The following is a 23,993-nucleotide window of genomic DNA, read 5'->3' on the forward strand; positions in this document are numbered from 1 at the left end:
CTGCCTTCGTTAGGCTCGGGTCCTGATCTCGGGGTCCCAAGATCCAGCCCCTTGGAGTACTCTCTGCTCAGTAGGGAGTCTGCTTCTCCCTCTCCTTCTGCCCTCCCCCCCTCCCCCTGCTTGTGCACTCTTTCTCTCAAATAAATAAAATCCTTTAATTAGAAAAAAAACAAACTCTGGCAAAAGTGTCTTTCAAGAATGAAGGAGAAATTAAGACATTCCCAGATAAACAACATTTGAGGGATTTCATTGCTAATAGACCTTCCATACAAGAAAGGCTAAAGGGAGTCTTTCAGACTCACTGTAGACCTATTGAATTTACTTTTTGGAGTAGGGCCAAAGAATATGCATTTTAAATAAACTCTCCTATTTATTCTTATACACCAGAAACAAAAAAAACAAACAAAAACCTTACAATGAGATATCATTTTCTGTCTAGCAGATTGGTAAAAACTAAAAACAAAAACAAAAGCCCTGTGATATCTAGTGCTTGCCAGGATTTGGTACAGTGGAAACTCTTGGTGGATGTGTGAATTGATAGTTACTGTGCAAAACAATTTGGCATTACCAAGTAAAATTGAAGATATATAGAACATACAAAGTTGTACAAACTGCTAAATGGAGAGACTTTTCTATCTCTGCAGCAGACGACACATATATGAATGTTCACACTGGCTGTTTGTAATAGCAAAAACCTGGAAACAATCTAGATGTTTATTGAGGAGAAAAGATTTTAAAAAGTGTGGTATAAAATGTGTGTGAAAATGAATGCACCAATATGTACAGCCAAAAAAGCAAGTGCTTTCATAAGGCACTTTTATAATTCATAAGTCACATTTTATTAGGGATATATACATTCCTAGTAAAACTGTAAAGAAAAGCAAGGGGATAATAAACAAAAAATTATGGGTTGTGGTTACTGGAGGTTGGGGCAGGGAGGGACACACAGAGGGTTTCAGTGGCTTTAGGATGTGAACTAAGAGATGGTTATATGGGTATATATTTTCTTTTTTTTTTTTTTTTTTTAAGATTTTTATTTATTTATTTGACAGAGAGAGATAGCGAGAGAGGGAACACAAGCAGGGGGAGTGGGAGAGGGAGAAGCAGGCTTCCCACCGAGCAAGGAGCCCGATGCGGGGCTCGATCCCAGGACCCTGGGATTATGACCTGAGCCGAAGGCAGACGCTTAACGACTGGGCCACCCAGGCGCCCCTATATTTTACTTTCTTATACCTCATTACATTTTACATGTATCAGATACTAGATATCATAATAAAAATGTTAAAGACTACATAAAATATAAAACGTCCATGGTATGGTGCTGTTGAAAATAATGATAGGACTTTGTGTGTTCTGAGTCAGTGCAAGCCTCTTTTTCCTCCATGGCTTTTATCCCTGTCTAATATCTACAGTTTCTTTTGCCTTCCATTTGTGGGGAGGGATAGTATCTCTTCCCACTTAAAAATGAAATCCATTGGGGCAGAGGTTCTTTTTTTTTAACATCTTATTCACTGCCATATCTTAAATAGTTCCCAGAAAGTGATTGGGACAGAGTACATGCTAAATGTTTCATTTGTTGAATGAAAGAGTGTGTGTGTGTGTGTGTGTGTGTGTGTGTGTTAACACAAAGATATTTAAAGATTGGAATTCTACACACCAAATTAACCTCTGAGTAGGAATTAGGGGTAGGGATTGGTCATGGCTGAATGAATGGAGACTGTATTGCACTTCATATTTTATATTGTGCGTTCACATTTTTGTACTATATTTATTGTGTATTTTTTAAAGGAGGAGGAAACATCTTTGAAAATCAAGAAGCAAAATGTAAACCGGAAAAAATGGCAAAAATAACATTTTTGACAAACCTAAACAAACTCCTTAATTTCAAGAATCGATTTGACAAGTTATTGGATGTTAGGTTGAGACTAGAGTGGGGTCTGAAATCAGATCAGCTTTAACATGCGGCTGGGCTGCTAATCTGTTCTCTGAATGTTTCTAGAGGAGGCTATTGTTAGTATGGGTCTCTGGAAGAAATGATCAGTCTGGAGCAGGAGGGCTGTGAGGATTTTAAGACCTAAGGTCATGTGCTGAGCAGTTTTGTGTCCCTGTTATTATATATGCATTAAATAGTAAGTTTTTCTGTTTGACTTAAAACTTTGAAACAAAATGAAAAGACCAGGATGTAACCAGAGTTATGTGCTTGGTTGGATGGAGTGAAATAGGTAGTATTCTCTGGAACTCTAAAATATCTGGTGTACAGGTAAATAAAATTTAAATTATTTCAGTGGTGGTTTGTTTTTTCCATTCACTCTTTGTTGAATAATTCCAAACACACATCCCCCCCTACTCCTGTCCCCACATCCCCAGCAACACCCTTTGAGTGATAAAATATGTACAACAGAATAGTCTTACCAAACATTCCTGCACTGCTTTGGCACAGCTTTGACAATGTCCCTTTCTGATGCAGTTTCTAGATAATAGAAGTATTTTGTAGTCCTCGTCTCCACTTTGTGGTAATGATGATCTGTAAAAAAATGTGTAACTACATCCATTTTATTTAAATCTTAGGTTATTATATAGTAGAAATGTGGATGTTATTTGTGACAAGGCACAGGAATATGATGATCTAAATGGTTGTGCTTAGGACAGAAGTCCATGGTCATGTCTGGCTTACATTTTTACTTCAGAAGGGGAAACTGGCCAGAGGCATGTGAATATGAGCTCAGTATTAAGGAAAGGGTCCAGCTGTTGGCTTGTTTCTGTATGAGGGAAATTAAGTTTCTCAGTATGTAAGTGCCCCCCCCCCGTACACACACACCATGTATGCACTTGAAAGACATTTCTTTTCTCCTCTGTGAAATTAGGGAAATATACACTTCTTTAGTTTGGAACTGCTGAATTTTGAAGTGTTAAAAACTATTCCAAAAAAATTTTTTTTCCTCCTTTTTCAGTATTTATTCTTAACCATTTCCTCTTTCCTCTGATCTTGAAACCAGTAACGTGTTGTTTATTTCTGGTTTTTACTAGCTCTGGGAGCATTTGGACCACACGATGTTTTTCCCAGATTTTAGACCATTTCTAAGTAGCAATCCACTGGACCAAGATAATAGAGCCAATGAGAGGGGTCACCAAACTCACACTGACTTCTGGGGACCAAGTCGTCCTCCACGGCTGCCAATGACTCGAAGATACAGATCACGAGGAAGTACTCGTCCTGATAGATCCCCAGCTATTGAAGGGTGAGTTTTTTCTTTAAAGTTCTCTTTAAGGGTAGTTTCAATGAAGGATGTATTGGCATAATCTAATCTTTATAAGGTTCTCATACTTCTTACCTTTATGGACAAGATGGAGATATAAACAGAGTGAAGGTGAAGTTAAACTGAATGTCTCTTCTCAACTGCTACCAGTTAACAAATGATGATAAATTAAAGGATGCTAAAAGTAATGATATAGGTCTCTGGTTAATTTTATTAATGTCTTAGATTAATATATAGGTGATAATATTTGTTTATCAGAAAATACTGAAAGGGATATCCAATATATTGGACAACATTAGGATTCAAAAAGACCTCAACAGATTGGAGCAATGGACTTAATATGAAATTTAATAGAAATATAGTCTTGTGACTGTAAAAACATTCATGCAACAAATGTTTATTGAATGTCTTTTATGCTGGAACACTTCTGCTAATTAGATATTGGGGATACAGTGGTGAGCAGAACAGGTGCTGACCTTTGATCTCATAGAGCCCATTTTGTAGGAATAATAAACATAAAATTTTAAAAGTGTTTGCCATATGCTTAGGATTGTACTTCATGCTTTATCTGCTTATTTAATCCATATGAATTAGTAGGTGCTGTTGCTATTCTTATTTTATATAAGAATAAGACTCAGAGAAATAAAATAACCTGGATCAGTGGTAGATCCAGGATTTACTTGAATCCAGGGATGTATGAATCTAGTGCTGCATGGCAGCCACTAGCCACATGGGGTTATATCGATTTAAATTAATTAAAAGTTAATAAAACTCAAAATTCTTCAGTCACAGTAGCCACATTTCAAGGGTTCAGTAGCTACAGATTGCTGGTAGTTACCATATTTTACAGCACAGATTATAGAACATTTCCGTTATCTCAGAAAGTGCTATTGGACAGTGCTGTTCTAGAGCCTACACTCCCTTACATATATATACCTTCTAGATTTTACTATTAATAGTTTACTATACTTGCTTTATCACATATCTATCCACCTATTTGTCCATTAGTTCATATTATATCTTATGAATTTCAAAGTTAGTTGTAGACATTTCTTCTTAGGACAATAATAAGATATAGGAAATCTGATTTAATGGGATTGTCAAGGACAAAAGCCAAAAAATCTTAGACCATTGTAATAACATATGGTGCTGAGAGGCAAATCTGTGCCCTTTAAACTGCATGTAGTTTACTTTCCTTTCTCTACCTGGTATGGACCCCATTTTTCAACTCCTCAGCTACAGTTCATCTACAGTTTTACCTCTTGTGCACTTATTTTCTCCTACCCACTAAACTGCCAATTTTGGATCGGTGCTGTGGTCTGCTTTTACCTTGTTCCTCCCCTAAGGGAATGGCTGAGTACTGCTGGAGGAAAATCATTAATGTGCCCATTGGTGCCCCTGCAGCTGGCAAAGTGTATTTAATCTCCATTAGACTGTCAATGCTTTTGATTAGTCTTTTAATTTGCATTCCCCTTAGGAAATATTTTGAACTTCGGCCAAATCTCACTCCAAATTTCCTGTCTGGTAGCTGATTCTCAGCAGCTGATTGTATTCTTCATTTTGAAAATTGGGGCCTCAGACATGAACTCCCAAAAACCCTGGGTCACATTTTTCTACATTAATATTTATTTCTCCTTCCAGTCTCCTAAGATGAGGTATCCTGCCTTTGTTTTCAAAGTAACTCCATCAGCCCATGTTTCTGACTCATTCTTTACCTATTTCCTCTGAGATTTAGTTTCATCCATTTTCATCTCCCTGCTCCCTTTTTCCCCTTTGCTGCCCTGCCCCCCCACACTTTAGCAGCATGGTTTTCAACTCTGGCTGTACATTAGTGTCACTGAGGTATTTTTAAAAATCCTGATACCTGGTCCCTGTCCCCAAGGATTCCGATTTAAGTATTCTGGGTGAGATCTAAGCACTGGTAATTTTTTTTTTTTTAAAGATTTTATTTATTTGACAGGGAGAGAGAGAGAGTGTAAACAGGGGGAGCAGCAGGCAGAGGGAGAGGGAGAAGTAGGCTCCCCACTGAGCAGGGAGCCTGACGTGAGGCTCTATCCCAGGACCCTGGGATCATGACCTGAGCCGAAGGCAGAAGGCAGACGCTTAACCATCCGAGCCATCCAGGCACCCCTAAGCACTGGTAATTTTTAAAAGCTTTTGAGGTTATTCTGATTGTAGCCAGAGTTGAGAACCATTGTTTTAGTTACTGCCCAATCGTATTTCTTTCCTTTTCCAATAAAATTTCCCGAGGAGTTGCTTTTACTTTTTGTACTTTCTCATCTCTCATTATTCCTCTACTACTATAATCTGGTTCTCCTTTCACTAAAATCCCTGTGTTGCAGGGGTGAAGACCCAGTGTGTATTTCAAAATCTTTATTGTATGAGTCTAATGTACTGAATTCAACATTTTCTCCCCCCTTGTGAAATTCTCTGCTTCTCTGATTTCCATGACAGTAAGTTTTCTTGATTTACCTCTTCTCTGACTTTTCCTTAGTCTGCAATAGGGTTAACTTTGGAACTCAGTGACATTTTGGGGCTAGATAATTCCTTGTTGTGTGGGAGGCTCTCCTGTACATTATAGGACGTTTAGCAGTGTCCCTGGCTTTTGTCTACTACCTGTAGTAAACCCCCCTTATCCTCCCAGTTATGATAACCAGAACTGTCTTCAGATATTGCCAAATGTCCCCTGAGGGAGCAAAATTGTCCCTGGTTGAGAACCACTACTCTGTAAGTTCTCTCTGGCCATTCTTAGGTTATCTCACAATTCTAATAATTACCTATATACTAAAGACTCCCAGATCTATATTTCTATTTTGACCTTTCCCCCTAATTTGAGACTTGAATTTATATCCTCTTGTTAGACATTTCCATCTGGATGTTCCATAGATACTCCAAACTCACCAAGATGAAAGCTAAACTCTTTTCTTCCAAACCCAATCCTTTTTCTTTATCTGATTTTGATAGGGGGTACCACTCTACCCAGTTTAGAAACTGAAGTATTAACATAGAATCTTTTCTTTGTCCTGCTCAACTCTCCAATATATACTTAGCCAGTTAGTTATGAATTCTTCCTGATTTTTCTTTCCTATTTCTCAACTCCTGTTTTGTCCAACCATTTCCCTTGTAGTTCACGTCCATATCTCCTTCAAAGCATTACCATTCTTAAATTTGCTCCCGTATTACCCTTACAGGATTATCTACCTAAATTTTCAAATCTCTGTCACTTCTCTGTATAAAATCCATTGTCATAGGGTCCATAACTTCATATACAAGGGCCTCTGTGTTTCTGAACTCTGCAACCTTGTTTCCTGTCACTTCCTCCTTTTATTCCACCAATATAAAACTTATTCTCTACATACACCATGGTGTTTCTAGCTTGTTTACCTTTGCTTAATCTGTTTCCTTTGGCAGAAATACCTCTGCTGCTTTTTTTTTTTTTTAGATTTTTTTTTTTTTAATTTATTTGAGAGAGAAAGACAGAGATAGTGAGAGAGACAGCACAAGTGGGGAGGAGAGGGAGAAGCAGGCTCCCCACAGAGCAGGGAGCCCGATGCGGGACTTGATCCCAGGACCCTGGGATCATGACCTGAGCCGAAGGCAGACGCTTAACCGACTGAGCCACCCAGGTGCCCCCTCTGCTGCTTTCTTAACCCAATTAATCCTTTGTTGAATTTAGGAAGCCTCCTGTGACCTCAGGACTGTGTCAGAGGCCCTTCTTTGTGCTCTCCCAAAGCACCTCATGCACTCCCCTACCATAGTACTATGGCATAGTAGGTACTATGAAGTACCTACTGTGAGGTAGACACTACTGAGGAAAATTGAGATTCTGCCTTATTAGAGTGTATATTAGTTATCTGTTGTTGCATAACAAATTATCCTAAAACTTGGTGACTTGAAACAGTAATAATTATGTATTACCGCTCACAGTTCTTTGAGTGAGGAATTCAGATAGGGTAGGAGATAGTTTCTCTGTGCTGTGTGATGTCTAGGACCACAGCTAGAACACATAAAGCCTGAGGGCTGAAATCATCTGTAGGCTTATTTGTGTACATGTCTGGTGGTAGTGCTAGCTGGTGGCTGGGCGTTTAGTTCATGCTATCAGGGAAAACCCACACATGACCTTCCTTAGTTTTAAGTCAAGTCTAGGGTTTTTTTTTTTTTAAGATGTCCGCTAATTTGAATTTGTCTGATTGTTTCTTCATTCAGATTAAGTATCTGGGCAAGAGTACTAGATAAATGATGTATCCTTTTCAGCGTATTGCAGCAGAGGGGCACATTGTTAGCTTTCCCCATCATGGGTAGTGTTAAGTTTGACCATTTGGTTAAGGCCTTGTCTGCCAAACTTTTCTTATAAAGGTACATTTTCTCCTCTGTAATTAATAAATAATCTGTGGTGATACTTGGATATTGAATGAACATCTGGTTCCCTAGTAGTTTTTTACATGATGATTCTTGCCTGAATTATTACTATAATGGCTGTAAAATAATGATTTTTCTATTTCTATGATTCCTTCTACAGATACCAATCTTCTGTAAATGAGCTTTTTTCTTCTCCTTGCCCTATCTTTTCAGTCCACTTATTTATTTTAGCATGGACTCATGGATTTTATTTTAATCATTATTCATTTTGATGCTCATAATCCCAGTTTGACCAGAGTAATTGGATCTAAGCATTTTAAGCAGTAACCCTTGTTCATAGCCCTTAAATTAATAAGAGAGTTGGGGTGTCAGAGTAAAGTGATCAGCTTGTGTTTCTCTTGATTATTAGCTGGATAATTTCTGGCCTACTGGACAAACACAGTTTCTGCTAGGAGTCTTGTAAAGGAAATAAAATTCTTTCAAGAAGATTTTTTTAGTTGCTAATAGGAATGGGGAGAATTATTCTAACTTGTTCTACCTACTGTATGAATGCTTAAAAACAGTATGAATGCCCTTTGGCAGCCTTGTATTTTTTCTGCAATCTGAGACGAGAAGGTAACTAACACTTAATCAAATGCCTAGAATTTTTCAGGCACTAGGCTATATACACTCTTCTCACAGAGCCCTGGAGCTGGGCCATGAACAGCTAAAGTAGGCAGTGGTCAAATTTTAGTATCTTTTGCTCAGAAATTCCTTGCCAGATTAATAAAATATCAGTGTGAACACATTAGCTTGATCCAGTCCTCCTTGGTTGCTTTGCTTATTTATTCCATTGGAATTGTGGTCTACTCTGTTACTACATTGTCTTTTTAACTAATAGCAGAGTGGGAGAAAGATATAAGCCTCCTTTTCTCATGTGTCCTTTACAGACAATCGTATTACCTGAGTAACATATAACCTGAACTTAATGATGGCTTAAGAATTTGTTTTTCTGATGGGGATTGCATTGAATGTGTAGATTGCTCTAGGTAGCATTGACATCTTCACAATATTTGTTCTTCCAATCCATGAGCATGGAACGTTTTTCCATAGGAATTTGTTTTTCTTACACATAACAAGATGTCTATAGCTGGGTGGCAGTAGGATATTTCTATATCTTAACCATGTTAGGGTTGAATCTCTGTGGTTCTCTTGGTCTTTCTCTCATGCTTACTGCCTTAGAGCCTCAGGAAAGAAGAAAGGGAAAAGGGATAGCATCAGCTTATTTGTCCCCCCCCCCCCTTTTTTTTTAAGGAAAGGAAAATCTTTTCCATTGCCCCACTCCCACCTCTATATTCCTTAGGAAGAAAATTCCACTCACTGGGCACTTTGTTACATGTTCCCCATCCCCAGCTGTAAAGAAAGCTGGGAGAGCATGGATTTAGCTTTTGAATCCTTTGTAGTGAGAGGTGGCAAGGGAGAATGGTGTTGAGAATGGATTTGGGGTCAGACAGCCAGTGTCTGCTAATTAGATATTTTATTAGCTATTTTAGCTAATAGAAAAAGTAACACGTTACTTCAGATTAATTGTAGCATAGGATTAACATTTATTTTACATTAAATAATGTTTTAGCAGTCTTCTGAAGATTTTGATCTTATCTTGTAAGATATGTTAACCACGTGCACCCTCCCACACACACCTTTTTTTGGGGGGGTGGTGAGTGTCATAAACTTAGTGATTTTTGGCTCTGAATCAGCATTTTGTATACTTTAGTCATTTAGCTTTTTTTTTTTTAAGATTTTATTTATTTGAGAGAGAATGAAAGAGATTATGAGAGTGGGGTGAGAGGCAGAGGGAGAAAGTCATTTAACTCTTGTTGATTTTTCCCCTTTCTATCATTATAATTTAAAGGTTTTTAAAAGATTTATTTATTTATTTTAGAGAGAGAGAGTGTGTCTGGGGGTTGGGGGGGCAAGAGGGAGTGGGAGAGAAACCCAAGCAGACTCTGTGCTGAGTGTTGAGCCCAACGTGGGGCTCGATCTTACCACCATTAGTTCACCACCCGAGCTGAAACCAAGAGTCTGACGCTTAACTGACTGCACCACTCAGGTGCCCCTATCATTTAAAGTTTTCATTAAATAAACCTACCCGTTTTTTACCTTATTTAGACACACTGTGAAAAGAAGTTTCATGTTATTACCTGTGTAAACATTATTGACTAAATATGTAGATGACAAAAACATTTGCCATTAGGAGAAAGTAACTATATATGTAAATACATTAAAAATGAAGCAACATTATCTTCTAAGGGATTAATATCAAAGTACATAAAGAACTTACACAGCTGAACATCAAAAAACTCCAAATAATTTGACTAAATGGGCAGGGGATCTGAATAGACATTTTTCCAAAAAAGACATATATAGATGGCCAACAGGTACATGAAAAGATGTTCAACATCAGTAATTGTCAGGGAAATGCAAGTCAAAATCACAGCGAGATATCACCTCAAACCTGTTAGAATGGCCGTTATCAAAAAGACACAAAATAACTAGTGTTGGTGAGGATGTGGAGAAAAGGGAATGAACCCTTGTGCACTGTTGGTGGGAATGTAAATTGGTGCAGCCAGTATGGAAGACAGTATGGAGATTCCTCAAGAAAAATAGAACTACCATATGATCCAGCAGGTCCACTTCTGGATATTAATCCGATAAAAATGAAAACACTAATTTGAAAAGATACATGCACATCCCCCCATGTTTATTGCAGCATTATTTACAATAGCTAAGATGTAGAAACAACCTGAATGTCTATCAATAGATAAATGGATAAAGAAAACATGGTATAGATATATAATAGAATATTATTCAGCCATAAAAAAGAATGAAATCTTGCCATTTGTAACAGTGTGGCTGGACCTTGAGGGCATTATGGTAAGTGAAATAAGTCAGTCAGAAAAAGACAAATATATGATCTCACTTACATGTGGAATCTAAAAAAAACCCCAAATTCCAAAACCAAGTTTATAGATACAGAGAACAGATTTATGGTTGCCAGGGCGGGGTGGGGAAAGGGAGTGGGGCATGGGAGGTGAGCAAAATGCGTGAAGGGGTGGGGGTCAAAAGGTACAAACTTCCAGTTATAATATAAATAAGTTGGGGGTATAATGTACAGCAGAGTGGCTATAGTTAATAATACTGTATTTTATATTTGGAAATTGCTAAGAGAGTAATCTTAAAAGTTCTTAACACAAGAAAAAGAAATTCTAATTATGTATGGTGATGGATGTGAACTAGATTTATTGTGGTGATCATTTCACAATACATACAAATATCAAATTTTAAAAAGTATTCTTTGTTAAAAGTAGTTGTCTGAAGATTGTTTCATGAATGTTATGAAAGTTGAAGTGCAGTAATGTCTGAAGTCTATAAGCGATGGTTTCTCTTGTTTCTAGTAAGATAAATACTTTTATCTTTGCTTACTTATTAGGGAGTTATATGTCAGGGCTTAAAATGCTGTGTGGTATAATTGTAAAATAAACTCTTTAAAAAAGAGGAGTACAGAAACTAGCCCTGTATATTTGTTGGTGCATGTGCTGAAATCCACAGCTTTTTTGGGGGGATGGAGCATTCTGCAGGTTTACTGTCAAGAGGCTGGAGGGCGCCTGGGTTGCTCAGGGTCCTGGGATCGAGCCCCGCATCAGGCTCCCTGCTCAGCGGGAAGCCTGCTTCTCCCTCCCCGACTCCCCCTGCTCTCACTGTGTCTCTCTGTGTCAAATAAATAAATAAAATCTTAAAAAAAAAAAAAAAAAAAGAGGCTGTTTTTTTTTGTCTTTTTGGTTTTTGTGGGAGTTTTTGTTTGTTTTTTTGGAGTTCAGCAAGGACAAACTTTTAAAATTGCATTCTGCTTGGCAGTGTGTAGGATGGGAGGAGGATATCCTAACCCTTTGTCATGTTCATATGCAGAAAAATAATGAAAGTTGACTAGAGCCCACTTTTTTAAAAATTTAATCCAGTACTTCATTTATGTAACTGTTGCTTCTGAAAGGAGAAAAGTTTAAAAGAATGTTTTTGCATCTGTTCATAAGGAGGGTGGTAATTTTTTTGTGTTTACTTTATCACATTTGGTATCAGGATTGTTAGTTTGATAAAATGAACTGGAAAATCTTTATTTTTTTATCCTTAGGAATAGTTTAAATAACATAGAAATTACCTATTCCTTAAAGATTTGATAAAAATTACCTATAATTCTGTCTGGGTCTGGCATCTTTTGAGGGACCAAATCTCTTACAACCTTTGAAGTTACTTCTGGGGTTAATGGTCTGGGGTGGTGTTGTTTTCATTTCTACTCCCAGCTTCTAGAATAGTGTCTGTTTTATAGTGGATACTAAATATATTTGTGTTGAATGAATGGATAATTGTAATTATGTTCCTAAGAGGTATATGGAATATATGCATTAGTGGTAATTATAGCTAAGAGTTTGTGCCAGGCCCTAGTCTGAGTGCATTACAAATAGTAATTTGTTTAATCTTCACTATAACCCTATGGAGAAGTTACTGTGAATCTCCATTTTACAGTAGAAATTGAGGCACAGAGTGGTTAGGTAAATTGCCTGAAATTATAAAGCCAGTTAAATATTGGAGCCAGGATATTATACAAGTGATGATATTTGTATTTGGCAGGATTATATATGTTTAAAAAGTACTTTAAACAAATCTAATAGTATCATATAGTCTTCCCAATTAAAAAAGAAAAAAAGAATTAAGCATTTCCCTTTCTCAGAAACTTTCCTTCCAAAGCACACATACTGGCTGTGAGGGTGATCTGGCTGCAACATCTGTCACCCCATTGATCTCCAGGGTTCATTCAGCGGATCTGGTGGGCTAGGCGGGTGTCCCATTCCTCCCTCACTGCTCCATGTGCCTCCCTCCCCAAGCTGTGCGCTAGAAGAGGAGGACCTTCCCCGATAGAGGAGGACCCTTCTTCCATTAAGGGTATTTGAGTAGCTGCGCTCCCCTGCTAGAATCTCCAAACAAGCTCCAAAGCACAAATACCAATATGTCAGGAAGTAGTACCTGCAAGTTTTTAGTTCACTTTCTTTTTTCTTCTCCTTTATGTAAATGGAACACAACATATCTTTTTGGTCATATTTTTATGGGTCATATTCTCCCTGCTAAGCAGGTCTACCCTGTTTCATCTACAATGATTGTTTCTCCTACAATGATTGTTTCTCCTTTACAGTAGTTGTCATTATATGTCACCCCGTGTTTTGTTTTGTTTTTTTAAGATTTTATTTATTTGTGAGAGAGTGAATGGGAACACAAGCAGGTAGAGTGGCAGGGAGAGGGAGAAGTAGGCTCCCTGCTGAGCAAGGAGCCTGATACAGGATTCCATCCCAGGATCCTAGGATCGTGACCTGAGCTGAATGCCGACACTTAACCGACTGAACCACCCAGGCATCCCCTCACCCAGTGTTTTGAAAGTACATTACCATTTCATATTTTATAGATTTCTTTTTGATTAGATTTTAGCGTGGCTTCTTCCTAATGATGGTTTTTCCTGTTGATTTGAGAGGGAGTATAACGTTTTATTCTGCTCATCAGGTTTTCAGCTGGTGGTTTCTGTGGGCTACATCGCAGGCTACTCCTGTTCATTCCACTGATTCCACTATAGACAGAGTGCTTTGTCATTTAAAAAATCAGATGTCAGAGATTAATTAGCCTTTGTGGGATTATTAATGTGTTCCTTACACCAATTTAGGGAGTTACCCTGAAATGAGATCTATTTTCTTTGGCTTTTTCAATGACATGAGTGAAACCTCTTTGCACATGTAAAGATGGGTAAGTCTCACAGTGTTCATTCTTTTTTTTTTTTAAAGATTTTATTTATTTATTTGACACAGAGAGACAACGAGAGAGGGAACACAAGCAGGGGACTGGGAGAGGGAGAAGCAGGCTTCCTGCCAAGCAGGGAGCCTGATGCAGGGCTTCCCTGGGATCAAGACGTGAGCCAAAGGCAGACGCTTAATGACTGAGCCACCCAGGCTCCCCTGTTCATTCATTCTGCAAATACTTGTGAGAGTGTCTAAAGTATGTCCTCTAATCTGCAGCTTTCAAATGATAGTTTATCCAGCAGTAAATCGGGTCCTGAATAGACTAGCTCATCTTATCTAACCTTCAGTGAATCTGACCTGTGCCAGAAGACTAATTTATTAATTTGCAGCGAGGGGTATTCTATTTCAGGGACTGGAAAACTCATTTCTGCTTGTTAGCATAATGCTGTCTTTGAATTTCCCAGATAACAAGAAATCAAAAGCAATCAGATGGTTTCTTGGTGTGTATAGAATAAACAAAAGAGATTGCATAGTCTTTAGGAGAAATTTCATTTGGATTGTGACAAGTCTAAGGAATTATTCATATTTCACCTTAAAGAATTTTTTTTAGGATGGCAGAATATTTATAGTTGTCAGTTCTTTTTCCTTGTCTCTATTAGATCAACACTAACACAGTCATACTTTCCAGGCTTCATAGAGGTTACTACCCATTACTTTGCACTTATTATATTAAGACCTGTCTTTATTTTAGTGTGTTGTACTCCTTTAACATTTGTTTTTTATTGCTACATTTTAGCCTGGTGTTTTGATCAGCTGTCTCTGAGTCACTTTGTAGGGCAGATTACTACGAAGGTTTGCTTCCTTAAAAATACGTTCCCCTGAAGGAGATTCTGAGACCATAGTTTTCTTTCCCTTTTTTTTTTTTTAAGATTTTAATTATTTATTTGTCAGAGACAGAGAGATGGAGAGCGGGCACAAGCAGGGAGAGTGGCAGGCAGAGGGAGAAGCAGGCTCCCTGCTGAGAAAGGAGCCCGATGTGGGACTCGATCCCAGGACCCTGGGATCATGACCTGAGCGGAAGGCAGACGCTTAACCGACTGAGCCACCTAGGTGTCCATGAGACCATAGTTTTCTGACCACTGATTGCTACTCACATTTTGAGAATTGACTTTTTTGGTTATTTAAAAATATTAGGGTATTTTGTTTTGTTTTGTTTTGTATTAAAAAGGCAACATTACCCAGAAATAGCCACAGTTATACCCTGATGCATAATCTTGTGGAACTTTTTAAATATGATACCTACATCTATATAATTGAAATGGGAATTGTACTGTACCTACTTTATCATCCCCCTTTTTTATCTTAATAGATTATATGTGTCTTTCAGTGTATTTCTGGGCCCCCTCTTGGGGTCTTTTAATTAATTCAACAAACATTTGTATTTTACTTTGCCAGGTATTATTCCAGGTATTGACTGTACAGTAGTGAACAAAACAGTCAAAAGTTGATTGCCCTTGTGGAGCTTAATAAGGGGAAATCAGACAACCAAAATAAGTTAAATCAGTAGGCTGTTAAGCAGTAGTAAATGCTATGGGGAAAAAAAGGCAGAGAAGGGAGATTAGGGAGTATGGGAGAAGTGAAGTTTCAAAAAGTATAGTCAGCTAAGACCTTATTGAGAAGGCATTTGAATAGACATAAACGAAGTGAGGGAATGAGCTAGGAATGTGCCAACAAGGAGAGGCCAGTTAGAGCAGAGTAAGTGAGGGGGAATAGTAGGAGATAAGGTCACAGAGAAGTTGGCTGGGTGTGGGGATGGAGAGGAGAGTATTAGATCATGTAGAGCCTGGTAGACTACTGAAAGAGCTTTTATTCTGAGTGCAGTGGAAACCCAGTAGAAAGTTTAGGGCAGAGAAATGACATGGTCTCACTTCAGTCTTAAAATGATCATTCTAACTGCTATGTTGAGAATAGAATGGGGGGCTGCAGGGAGTACGGGGCAAGGGCAGAAGCAGAGAAACCATTTAAGAGGCTGTTGCATTAATCTAAGCTAGAGATGCTAGTGGCTTGGATAAAGGTAATGAAAAATGGTTGGATTCTACATATAGTTTGACAATGGGCATAATAGGATTTGCTGACAGATTGGATATGAGGTGTAACACAAAGAAGAGTTGTGGATGAAAAAAAAAGAGTTAAGGATGCACTAAGGTTTTGGTCTGAGCAGCTTGAAAAATGGAGTCACCATCAACTGAAATGGGGAACACTAGGAGGAACAGATATGGGGGAGAAGATTTAAGAGTTCAGTTTGGGACACAATAAGTGTGAGGTGCTTATTACACATTCAGGCATTGAGGTTGAGTAGGCAGAGGTCTCGGGTGGAGATAAAATTTGGAAATGTGGCTTGTATATAAGACTGGATGAAATTGGGGCACCTGGGTGGCTCAGATGGTTAAGCATCTGCCTTCGGCTCAGGTCATGATCCCAGAGTCCTGGGATTGAGCCCTGCATCGGACTCCTTGCTCAATGGGGAGCCTGCTTCTCCCTCTCCCTCTGCCATTCACTCCACTTGTGCTCTCTGGCTCTATCTCTCTGTCAAATAAATAAATTAAAAAAAAAAAAAAAGACTGGGTGAAATTGCCAAGAGTCAAGAAAGAAAATAGAAGAGCTCAGAGAATTGAGCCCTAGGCCCTGATTGATTAGAAGTTTGGAAGGTAAAGAGGAATAAACAGAAGACAGAAAGGACAACCAAGGGACAAGGAGGAAAACCTAGAGAGAGTACAATTCTGGAAACTGGATGAAGACTCTTCATCTGGTCTTAGCATATGTCTTCCCCTCCAGACTGTGTGGATTGATTTTTCTCTTCTGTGGGTTAAATACGCACACCACCCTCCCACCCAACCCTATTTTATCTACCTATTACTTTAACAAGACAAGATTTTATTTTATTTTTTTTTGTAAAGATTTTATTTATTTATGTGACAGAGAGAGACAGCGAGAGAGGGAACACAAACAGGGGGAGTGGGAGAGGGAGAAGCAGGCTTCCTGCAGAGCAGGGAGCCCGATCTCTGCAGGGAGCCCGATGCGGGGCTCGATCCCAGGACCCCGGGATCATGACCTGAGCTGAAGACAGATGCTTAACCACTGAGCCACCCAGGCGCCCCAAGATTTTATGTTTCTAACAAGAAAATTCATTGTAAGTACTGCATGTATCAGCTGAAGATAATCTCCTCACAATAACTCTTACACATACTGAGTCCACCCTGAGCAGCCTCTCTTTGTTTCTGCTACAGAGATGTGGAACCAGCATCTGACTTCCAGGGAGTAAGCAGCCAAAAGAGGGGAATCAGCATCTCATCAGCTGAGGCGTCCCTGGCAAGGCAACTCCAAGCATTTATGTAGGGTCAGCTTTAGAGCCGGGAACTAGGCTCTTTCTCAAAGTTAATTATTGCCATTACTTATTGGTTAGTTCAAGCATTTGGTAATTTGCTCTTCTAGCTAGTAGCAAGCAAGGAGGGTGTATTATTTATTGCTGTGTAACACATTACCCTGGAATTTAGCAGCATATAGCAACAGACATTTATTTTCTTACAGTTTCTGAGGGTCAGAAATTTGGGAGCAGCTTAGCTAGGTGGTTCTGGTAAAGGGTTTCATGAGATTATAATCAAAATGTCAGCTGTGGCTGCAGGCATCCGAACATTCAACTGGGGCTGGAGGATCTGCTTCCATGATAAGTCACTCACATGGCTATTGGCAGGAGGCCGTAATTCCTTACCATGTGGACCTCTGCATAGGGCTCCTTCGGTGTCCCCGTGACTTGATAGCTGGCTTCCCCAGAGTAAAGTGCTCTGAGAGAGAAAGGAAAAGGAAAGAAACCATAATGCCTTTTATATCCTGATCTTGGAAGCTGAATACTGTCATTTCGGCCATATTTTATCTGTAGGAAGTGAGTCTCTAGGTCCAGCCCACATTCAAGGGGAGAAGAATTAAACTCCACCTCTTGAAGGGAGGAGTATTAAAGAACTTGTAGACATATTTTAAAACTACCATATTTCACCCTCTGGCCACAAATTACTTACGATTCTCTCATGTGCAAAATATACTCGCATCCTCTCAACACCCACCTAAAGCCTTGTCCCTTTATAGCATCAACTTGAAATCCAGGTTGTTGGGTCCAAGTGTGGATGAGGCTCCTTGGTTACAGTTCCACAAGTACAACTTCTTATGATGTGAACACCTATGAATTAAAGAAACAAGTTTTCTGCCCTTCATGCACCCAACATACAGTGATGGGACAGGCATGTACTAAACAGGTATAGAGATTCCTATTTAAAAAGGGAGAAAATGGGAGGCACAAAGAAGTCATACTGATTCATAGCAATTCTGATTTTATCTGGATAAATGGAAGTTTCTTGATTAGGACTTAGTTCTTCTTTTGCGCAGGAATGCTGCTCTGGTGGCTCATGTTTCCTCCTCCTAGGCTCTTGGTTTCAGCCTCTGAGTTATCTTTTCTTTTCCATGAAAAGTAGTCCAGATTTGCAGCTGCATAGTTTTCTTAGTCTCCTTCTTGCCAGTAGAATTTTGAGGGCCCAAGAGGCTTCTTTTCATTTTGTTTTGCCTCTATACCTTTCAGTGTAACCTGGCAGTGTTTCTTTTTATTTTTTTGCCACCCAGGCGCCCCCGGCAGTGTTTCTTTTTAAAACTTAGGGTCTCCTGTGAATGTTACTGAGATTCCTGCCATAAACAAAAGCCACACCCACAGATCTCTTCCAGATAATCTCCTTTCTCCCTTGGGCTTCTGCTGGGATTGCTGAGGGACAATATTTGCAGTGGATAGAATTTTATCCTCCAAAAAGATATGTTCGGGTCCTAACCCCCACTACCTGTGAATGTGACTTTATTTGGCATAAGGTCTTTACAGATGTAATCAAGTTAAGGTGAGATCATATTGGGTTAGAGTGGGCCCAACTGCAATGGCTGGTATTCTTAGAAGAGAGAAATTTGGACACAGAAGATACAGGAAAGAAAGTCACCTGAAGACCAAGGCAGAGATTAGAGTAATGTGCATGCAAGCCAAGAAACAGGAAAGATTGCTAGGAACCACCACAAACGAGAAGAGGGGCATGGAACAGATTTTCCCTCAGAGCCTCCAGAAGGAACTAACCCTAACAACATCTTGATTTTAGAGTCTGGCTTCTAAAACTTCTTAAATTCCTTTCTTTTTAAACCATATAGTTTGTGGGAATTTGTTATGGCAGCCCTTGGGGACTAATAATACCCTTACGCTTCTTGGAAGCCCATTTGTTTAACTGAGTAGTTCTTTAGCCTATATAGATCTTTCTGAGGTCTTAACAAAGAATTTTTATAGCCGCATTCTAGGCTTCCTCGTTAACCATTTTCTTTTGGCAGTGCCATGGATTTGATCTTTCCTTGGAAGCCATTTCTTAATTTTAGTATCATTTACCATCTGGAGCGGCAGGGAATTTTCAGAATTATTTAGTCTTGACTCCCTTTTTGTTTAACTATCCTTCCCCATAGGGGTGTCTGGCTGGCTCAGTCGGAAGGGCATGTGACCCTTGATCTCAGGGTGTGAGTTTGAGCCCTGTGTTGGGTATAGAAATTACTTTTAAAAATTTTAAAAAAATAAACTTTATCCTTTCCTTTAATTTATTCTTCTCTTCTTGCATTTTAATGTAAGCAGCAAGAAGCAGCTAAGAGGTACCTTTAGCATTCTTGTCTGGACATCTTGTTAGCTAGACTGTTACCCCAGTTCATGAGCCACAACTTCAACTTTACGTGTTATGACAGGCAACAGCTTTTGCTACTACATAACAAGGATCCCTTTCCCTCCAGTTTCCAACAAGATTTTTCTCACTTAAGTTCTCAATCATAAATTCCTCAAAGGCGATCATACTTCTACTATTTCTTCAAGGCTCTTCAAACTTTCACTGATACTCTTCTCAGAGTCCTTCCAACTTTTACCCTCTATTGGGTTCTAAATCTTCTTCCACATTTTAGGTTTTTATTGTAACAGAACACACTTCCAGGTATCAAAATCTGAATTAGTTATCTATTGCTCTGTAACAGGTTACACTAGAGCTTAGTGGCTGAAAATAACAAACGTTAATTATCTCATAAGTTCACTGGGTCAGGAATTTGGGGCAGTTTAGCTGGGTGGTTCTGGCCCAGTGTCTTATGAGCTTTTAGTCAAGATACTGGCTATTATTGAAGTCATCTGAAGGATTAACTGAGAATTACTCATATTCTGGCAAGTTTGTTCTGGCTGTTGGGAGGAGGCTTCAGTTCCTTATCATGTGGGCTTTTACTGGACTGCTTGACATGGCACTTTTCCAAAGAAAGTGATTCGAGAGAGCACAGTGCTCTTTATGGCCTAATCGTGGAAGTCACAGATTATCCTGCCATATTCCATTGTTAAGAAGTAAGTCACAGTATGGTATTGGCTTAAAACAGACACCTAAATCAATGGAACAGAATAGAGAGCTTAGAAATAAACTCAAAGGAGCCAAGAATATACAATGGGGAAAGGGCAGTTTCTTCAACAAATGATGTTGGGGAAACTGGACCACTGTCTTACACCATACATAAAAATTAACTCAAAATGAATTGAATATAAGACCTGAAACCATAAGCCTTTTAGAGGGGAACATAAGCGATAACCTCTTTGACATCTGTCGTAATGATTTTTTGGATCTGACTTCAAAAGTAAAGGCAACAAAAGCAAAAATAGACAAGCTAACAAACTAAAGAGCTTCTGCACAACAAAGGAAACTGTCAACAGAATGAAAAGGCAACCCATTGAATGGGAGAATTTGCAAATCTGGTAAGGGGTTAATAGCCAAAATATAGAAAGGACTCATGTAATGCAATACCAAAAAAAGAAAACCAATTTGATTAAAAAATGGATCAGAAGATCTGAATAGCAGTTTTTCTGAAGAAGATACACAGATGGCCAAAATGTACATGAAACTGTGCAGGGAAATATAAATCAAAACCACAATGAAATGTCACCTCACACCTGTTAGAATGGCTGTTATCAAAAAGACAAGAAGTAACAAGTGTTGGCGAGGATGTGAAGAAAAGGAAACCCTCGTGAACTGTTGGTGGGAATGTAAATTGGTGCCCCCACTATGGGAAACAGTATGGAGGTTCCTCAAGAAATAAAAATAGAACTACCATATGACCCAGCAATTCCACTTCTGGGTATTTATCTAAAGAAGATGAAAACCTTAATTCAAAAAGATATATACACCCCTATGTTCATTACAGTATTACTTATAATAGCCAAGACGTGGGGACAACCTAAGGGTTCACTGATGGATAGTGGATAAAGACAATGTGATTTGTATAAATATACACCAAACACACACACACTGGAATATTACTTGGCAAAAAAAAAAAAAAAAGAAATCCTGCCATTTGCAACAACATGGATGGACCTTAAGGACATTGTGACAAGTGAAATATGTCAGATGGAGAAAGACAAGTATCATATGATCTCACTTATATGTAGAATTTTAATTAAAAAAAAAAAGCTTATTGATAGAATAGATTGGTGGTTGCCAGAGGTAGGGGTTAGGGTGTGAGCAAAATAGAAGGGGGTCCAAAGGTACAAACTTCTAGTTATAAAATAAATAGTGGGGATGTAATGTACAGCATGGTGACTGTATCATCAGGAAAATGCAAATCAAAACTGTAAAGATATTATAGTTTATTACAGTTAATTATAGGTAACTACAGTATTATAGTTAATAATATATTACATATTTGCAAGTTGCTAAGAAAGTAGATCTTAAAAGTTGTAATCACAAGAAAATAAAAATTCTGTAACTATGTATGGTGATGAATGTTAACTAGTCTTACTGTGGTGGTCATTTACAATATATACGAACAACGAATCATTATGTTGTAACCTGAAACTAATAGAATGCTCATGTGAATTATACCTCAATTAAAAAAAAAAGAAGAATTAAGTCACTAAGCCTACACTCATAGGATCATAAAATAATTTGTGGACATTTTTTTGTGGACATATTTCAAAACACATAGTGTAGTTAGCTATTGTTGAACTTGAGGAATAGGGAGAGTCTAATATTGGCTACTGCCATTGTTATATTGATTGGCCTAATAAATAAAGTGGGAACCAGGGGGTTAAAAGTACGTATCATATCAATTTTATCTCAGCAAAGCTGGAGAAAAAAAGTGCGTTATCATTCACAAAACAAGAGATCTAGGAGAAAAATTTCTTCAGTCTTTTTCTTTTGCCTGTTATCTCTTTGGGTAACAAAGATCAACTCACTAATAAAAGGACTGGGTAGATGTGCCATCCTAAGTGTTCAGAATGACAAGTGTCAGGTGTGTGTGTGTGTGTGTGTGTGTGTGTGTGTGTGTTTGAATGTGTTTGTGTTATAGGCAATTGGAACACCTTTTGAGGGCTAATATAGCATGTTGATAAATGTTGGTAAAATGGGATTATTCTCTCTCTTTTTTTTTTTAAAGATTATTTATTTATTTATTTGACAGAGAGAAACACAGAGAGAGAGGGAACACAAGCAGCGGGAGTGGGAGAGGGAGAAGCAGGCTTCCTGCAGAGCAGGGAGCCCGATGCGGGGCTCGATCCCAGGACCCTGAGGTCATGACCTGAGCCGAAGGCAGACGCTTAACGACTGAGCCACCCAGGCGCCCCTGGGATTAATCTCAAAAAAATTTTTTACAGGGCTCTTTGAATAATATCTTACACAGAAACCAATGGGTAAAACATAAAAATGGAACTACTGTTGTTAAAGGATGGGCCCGAATCCCACTGATTTAGCATCCCTTTCGGCCTCATGTTGCTGCCAGGGATCCAGGGAACATAGTGTGAAAACTACACCATGTAATCAGTCCCTTTCGAGCCTAATTCACAAAAAATCGATTAATACATAAGATTGTAGGGCACCTGGGTGGCTCAGTTGTTAAGCGTCTGCCTTCGGCTCAGGTCGTGATCCTGGGGTCCTGGGATCAAGTCCCGCATCGGGCTCCCTGCTCAGCGGGGAGTCTGCTTCTCCCTCTCCCACTCCCCCTGCTTGTGTTTCCTCTCACTGTGTCTCTCTCTGTCAAATAAATAAAATCTTTAAAAAAAAAAAAAAATACATAAGATTGTAGAGCTCAGCAAGATAGCCATAATAGCAAAATAGCACTTTACCAGGTAGCAGACTGATTTCTGGTATTATCTACTGTATAATGGTTAGTGAAAACCCATGGTGGTTTGAAGAAGTAGTCGATGATTGGTCAGCCACAGATCTGTAGAATACTTTTCATTAGTCTGTTGTCTTACCGAATTGTTTTTTCCTTCAACAGAATAATACAACAGATCTTTACAGGATTCTTTGCAAATTCTGCAGTTCCTGGATCCTCACATCCTTTTTCCTGGTAAGTAACTAATTGCCCTCTGTCTTACTTTGCTGGAGTTGCAGCATGTTAGGTATCTGTACCACTGCGACAAAGTAGGAGCTGCATAGGTGAGTATAAAGATTTGATTCACAGACTGTTAGATTGCTTTTATTTGCTGAGCCCAAACTTAATCAGAACTTAGTTTTTATTGCTCAGTCTCCTGAGGTCTCCTGGTCCCCCAGGGTGTGCAGGCACTGGATGTGTCGGTTTTGGTTCATTTTCTGGTCTCAGAGTTGTGTTGAGAGGGAAATGAGATGGTCCCCGCCAGGCCTGGTATCTGGACTTACAGGTTTCTTTTCTAGATCATACGGGAAGATGTTATTCCTTCAGAATTTCTGAAATTAAAAACATGTTGCTTAACTTCCTTTTCTCAAAGTAAGAAGGTTTGTCAGAAGAAACAAAGGCTGTAATTCAGTATCAGAGTGACGCTTAAGTACGGTAGGGGTTAAGATGGAATTTCCTCTCTTCTGGACAATTACATGCCACTTCTGACTCTGCCCCAGAAGGCTCCTTTGCTCAGAGGGACCTCAGTCCTTCCACACAGTTACCCTATTTTCCAGCCTCTCGTTTCTTTTTAACATGTTCTAGCCAAAGAGTCTGGACATCTGTCATCCGGGGTAGTGCACCGGCAGCTCCAGAAAGAGGTGCTGCCAAGTCCCTTTTGTAATTGCTCTAAGTTGTGATTCAGAGAGACTGCTGTGGCTGTTTTTCTACTTGAAAGCTCCTCATTGTCGAGGACCATGGGCAGCCTCTTAGAATGAAGGAAGTCTGCTATAGATTTTGCCAGTCACAAAGGGAAAACGCTCCTTAAAAAGCAGCTCCATCTATGTTTACTGTAAATGGGCACAGTTAGAAGACAAACTTTTCTTAGCCAATAGGCAAGGAGTCACTCTTTTTGCTCTGGTGTGTCATGTGGTATTTTAGGTGGCTTCACATTTTATGTTCTTTTTGATTAAGTAAAAATTCCTTACTTAAGAGAATAAGAGACTACTTCCAGATAATCTGTTTGACCTTAAAAATATTGAGAAATTCTTTGCCACTTGATTTTAGAGAAGTAGTGACTTTCCAGCTCTGAGAGAGATCAGGATCTGCCAGTTTTTTCTGTGGTGTAAGGCAGAGC

At 38.9% G+C, this 23,993-nt stretch overlaps 1 protein-coding gene across 2 annotated transcripts in view; it reads left to right on the plus strand.

Annotated features, from left to right (window-relative positions):
• RNF115 (ring finger protein 115) overlaps nucleotides 1-23,993 on the plus strand; it is a 64,989-nt gene that overhangs the window by 34,629 nt on the left and 6,367 nt on the right. For both annotated transcript variants that reach the window (XM_032419961.1, XM_032419967.1), the window contains exons 4-5: nucleotides 3,028-3,239; nucleotides 22,781-22,852. In XM_032419961.1, the coding sequence (XP_032275852.1) occupies nucleotides 3,028-3,239; nucleotides 22,781-22,852 (284 nt within the window). The remainder of the gene's footprint in view (nucleotides 1-3,027; nucleotides 3,240-22,780; nucleotides 22,853-23,993) is intronic.

This window comes from Phoca vitulina, unplaced genomic scaffold (assembly GCF_004348235.1).
Source record: "Phoca vitulina isolate PV1807 unplaced genomic scaffold, GSC_HSeal_1.0 scaffold2, whole genome shotgun sequence".
Lineage (NCBI taxonomy): Eukaryota > Metazoa > Chordata > Mammalia > Carnivora > Phocidae > Phoca > Phoca vitulina.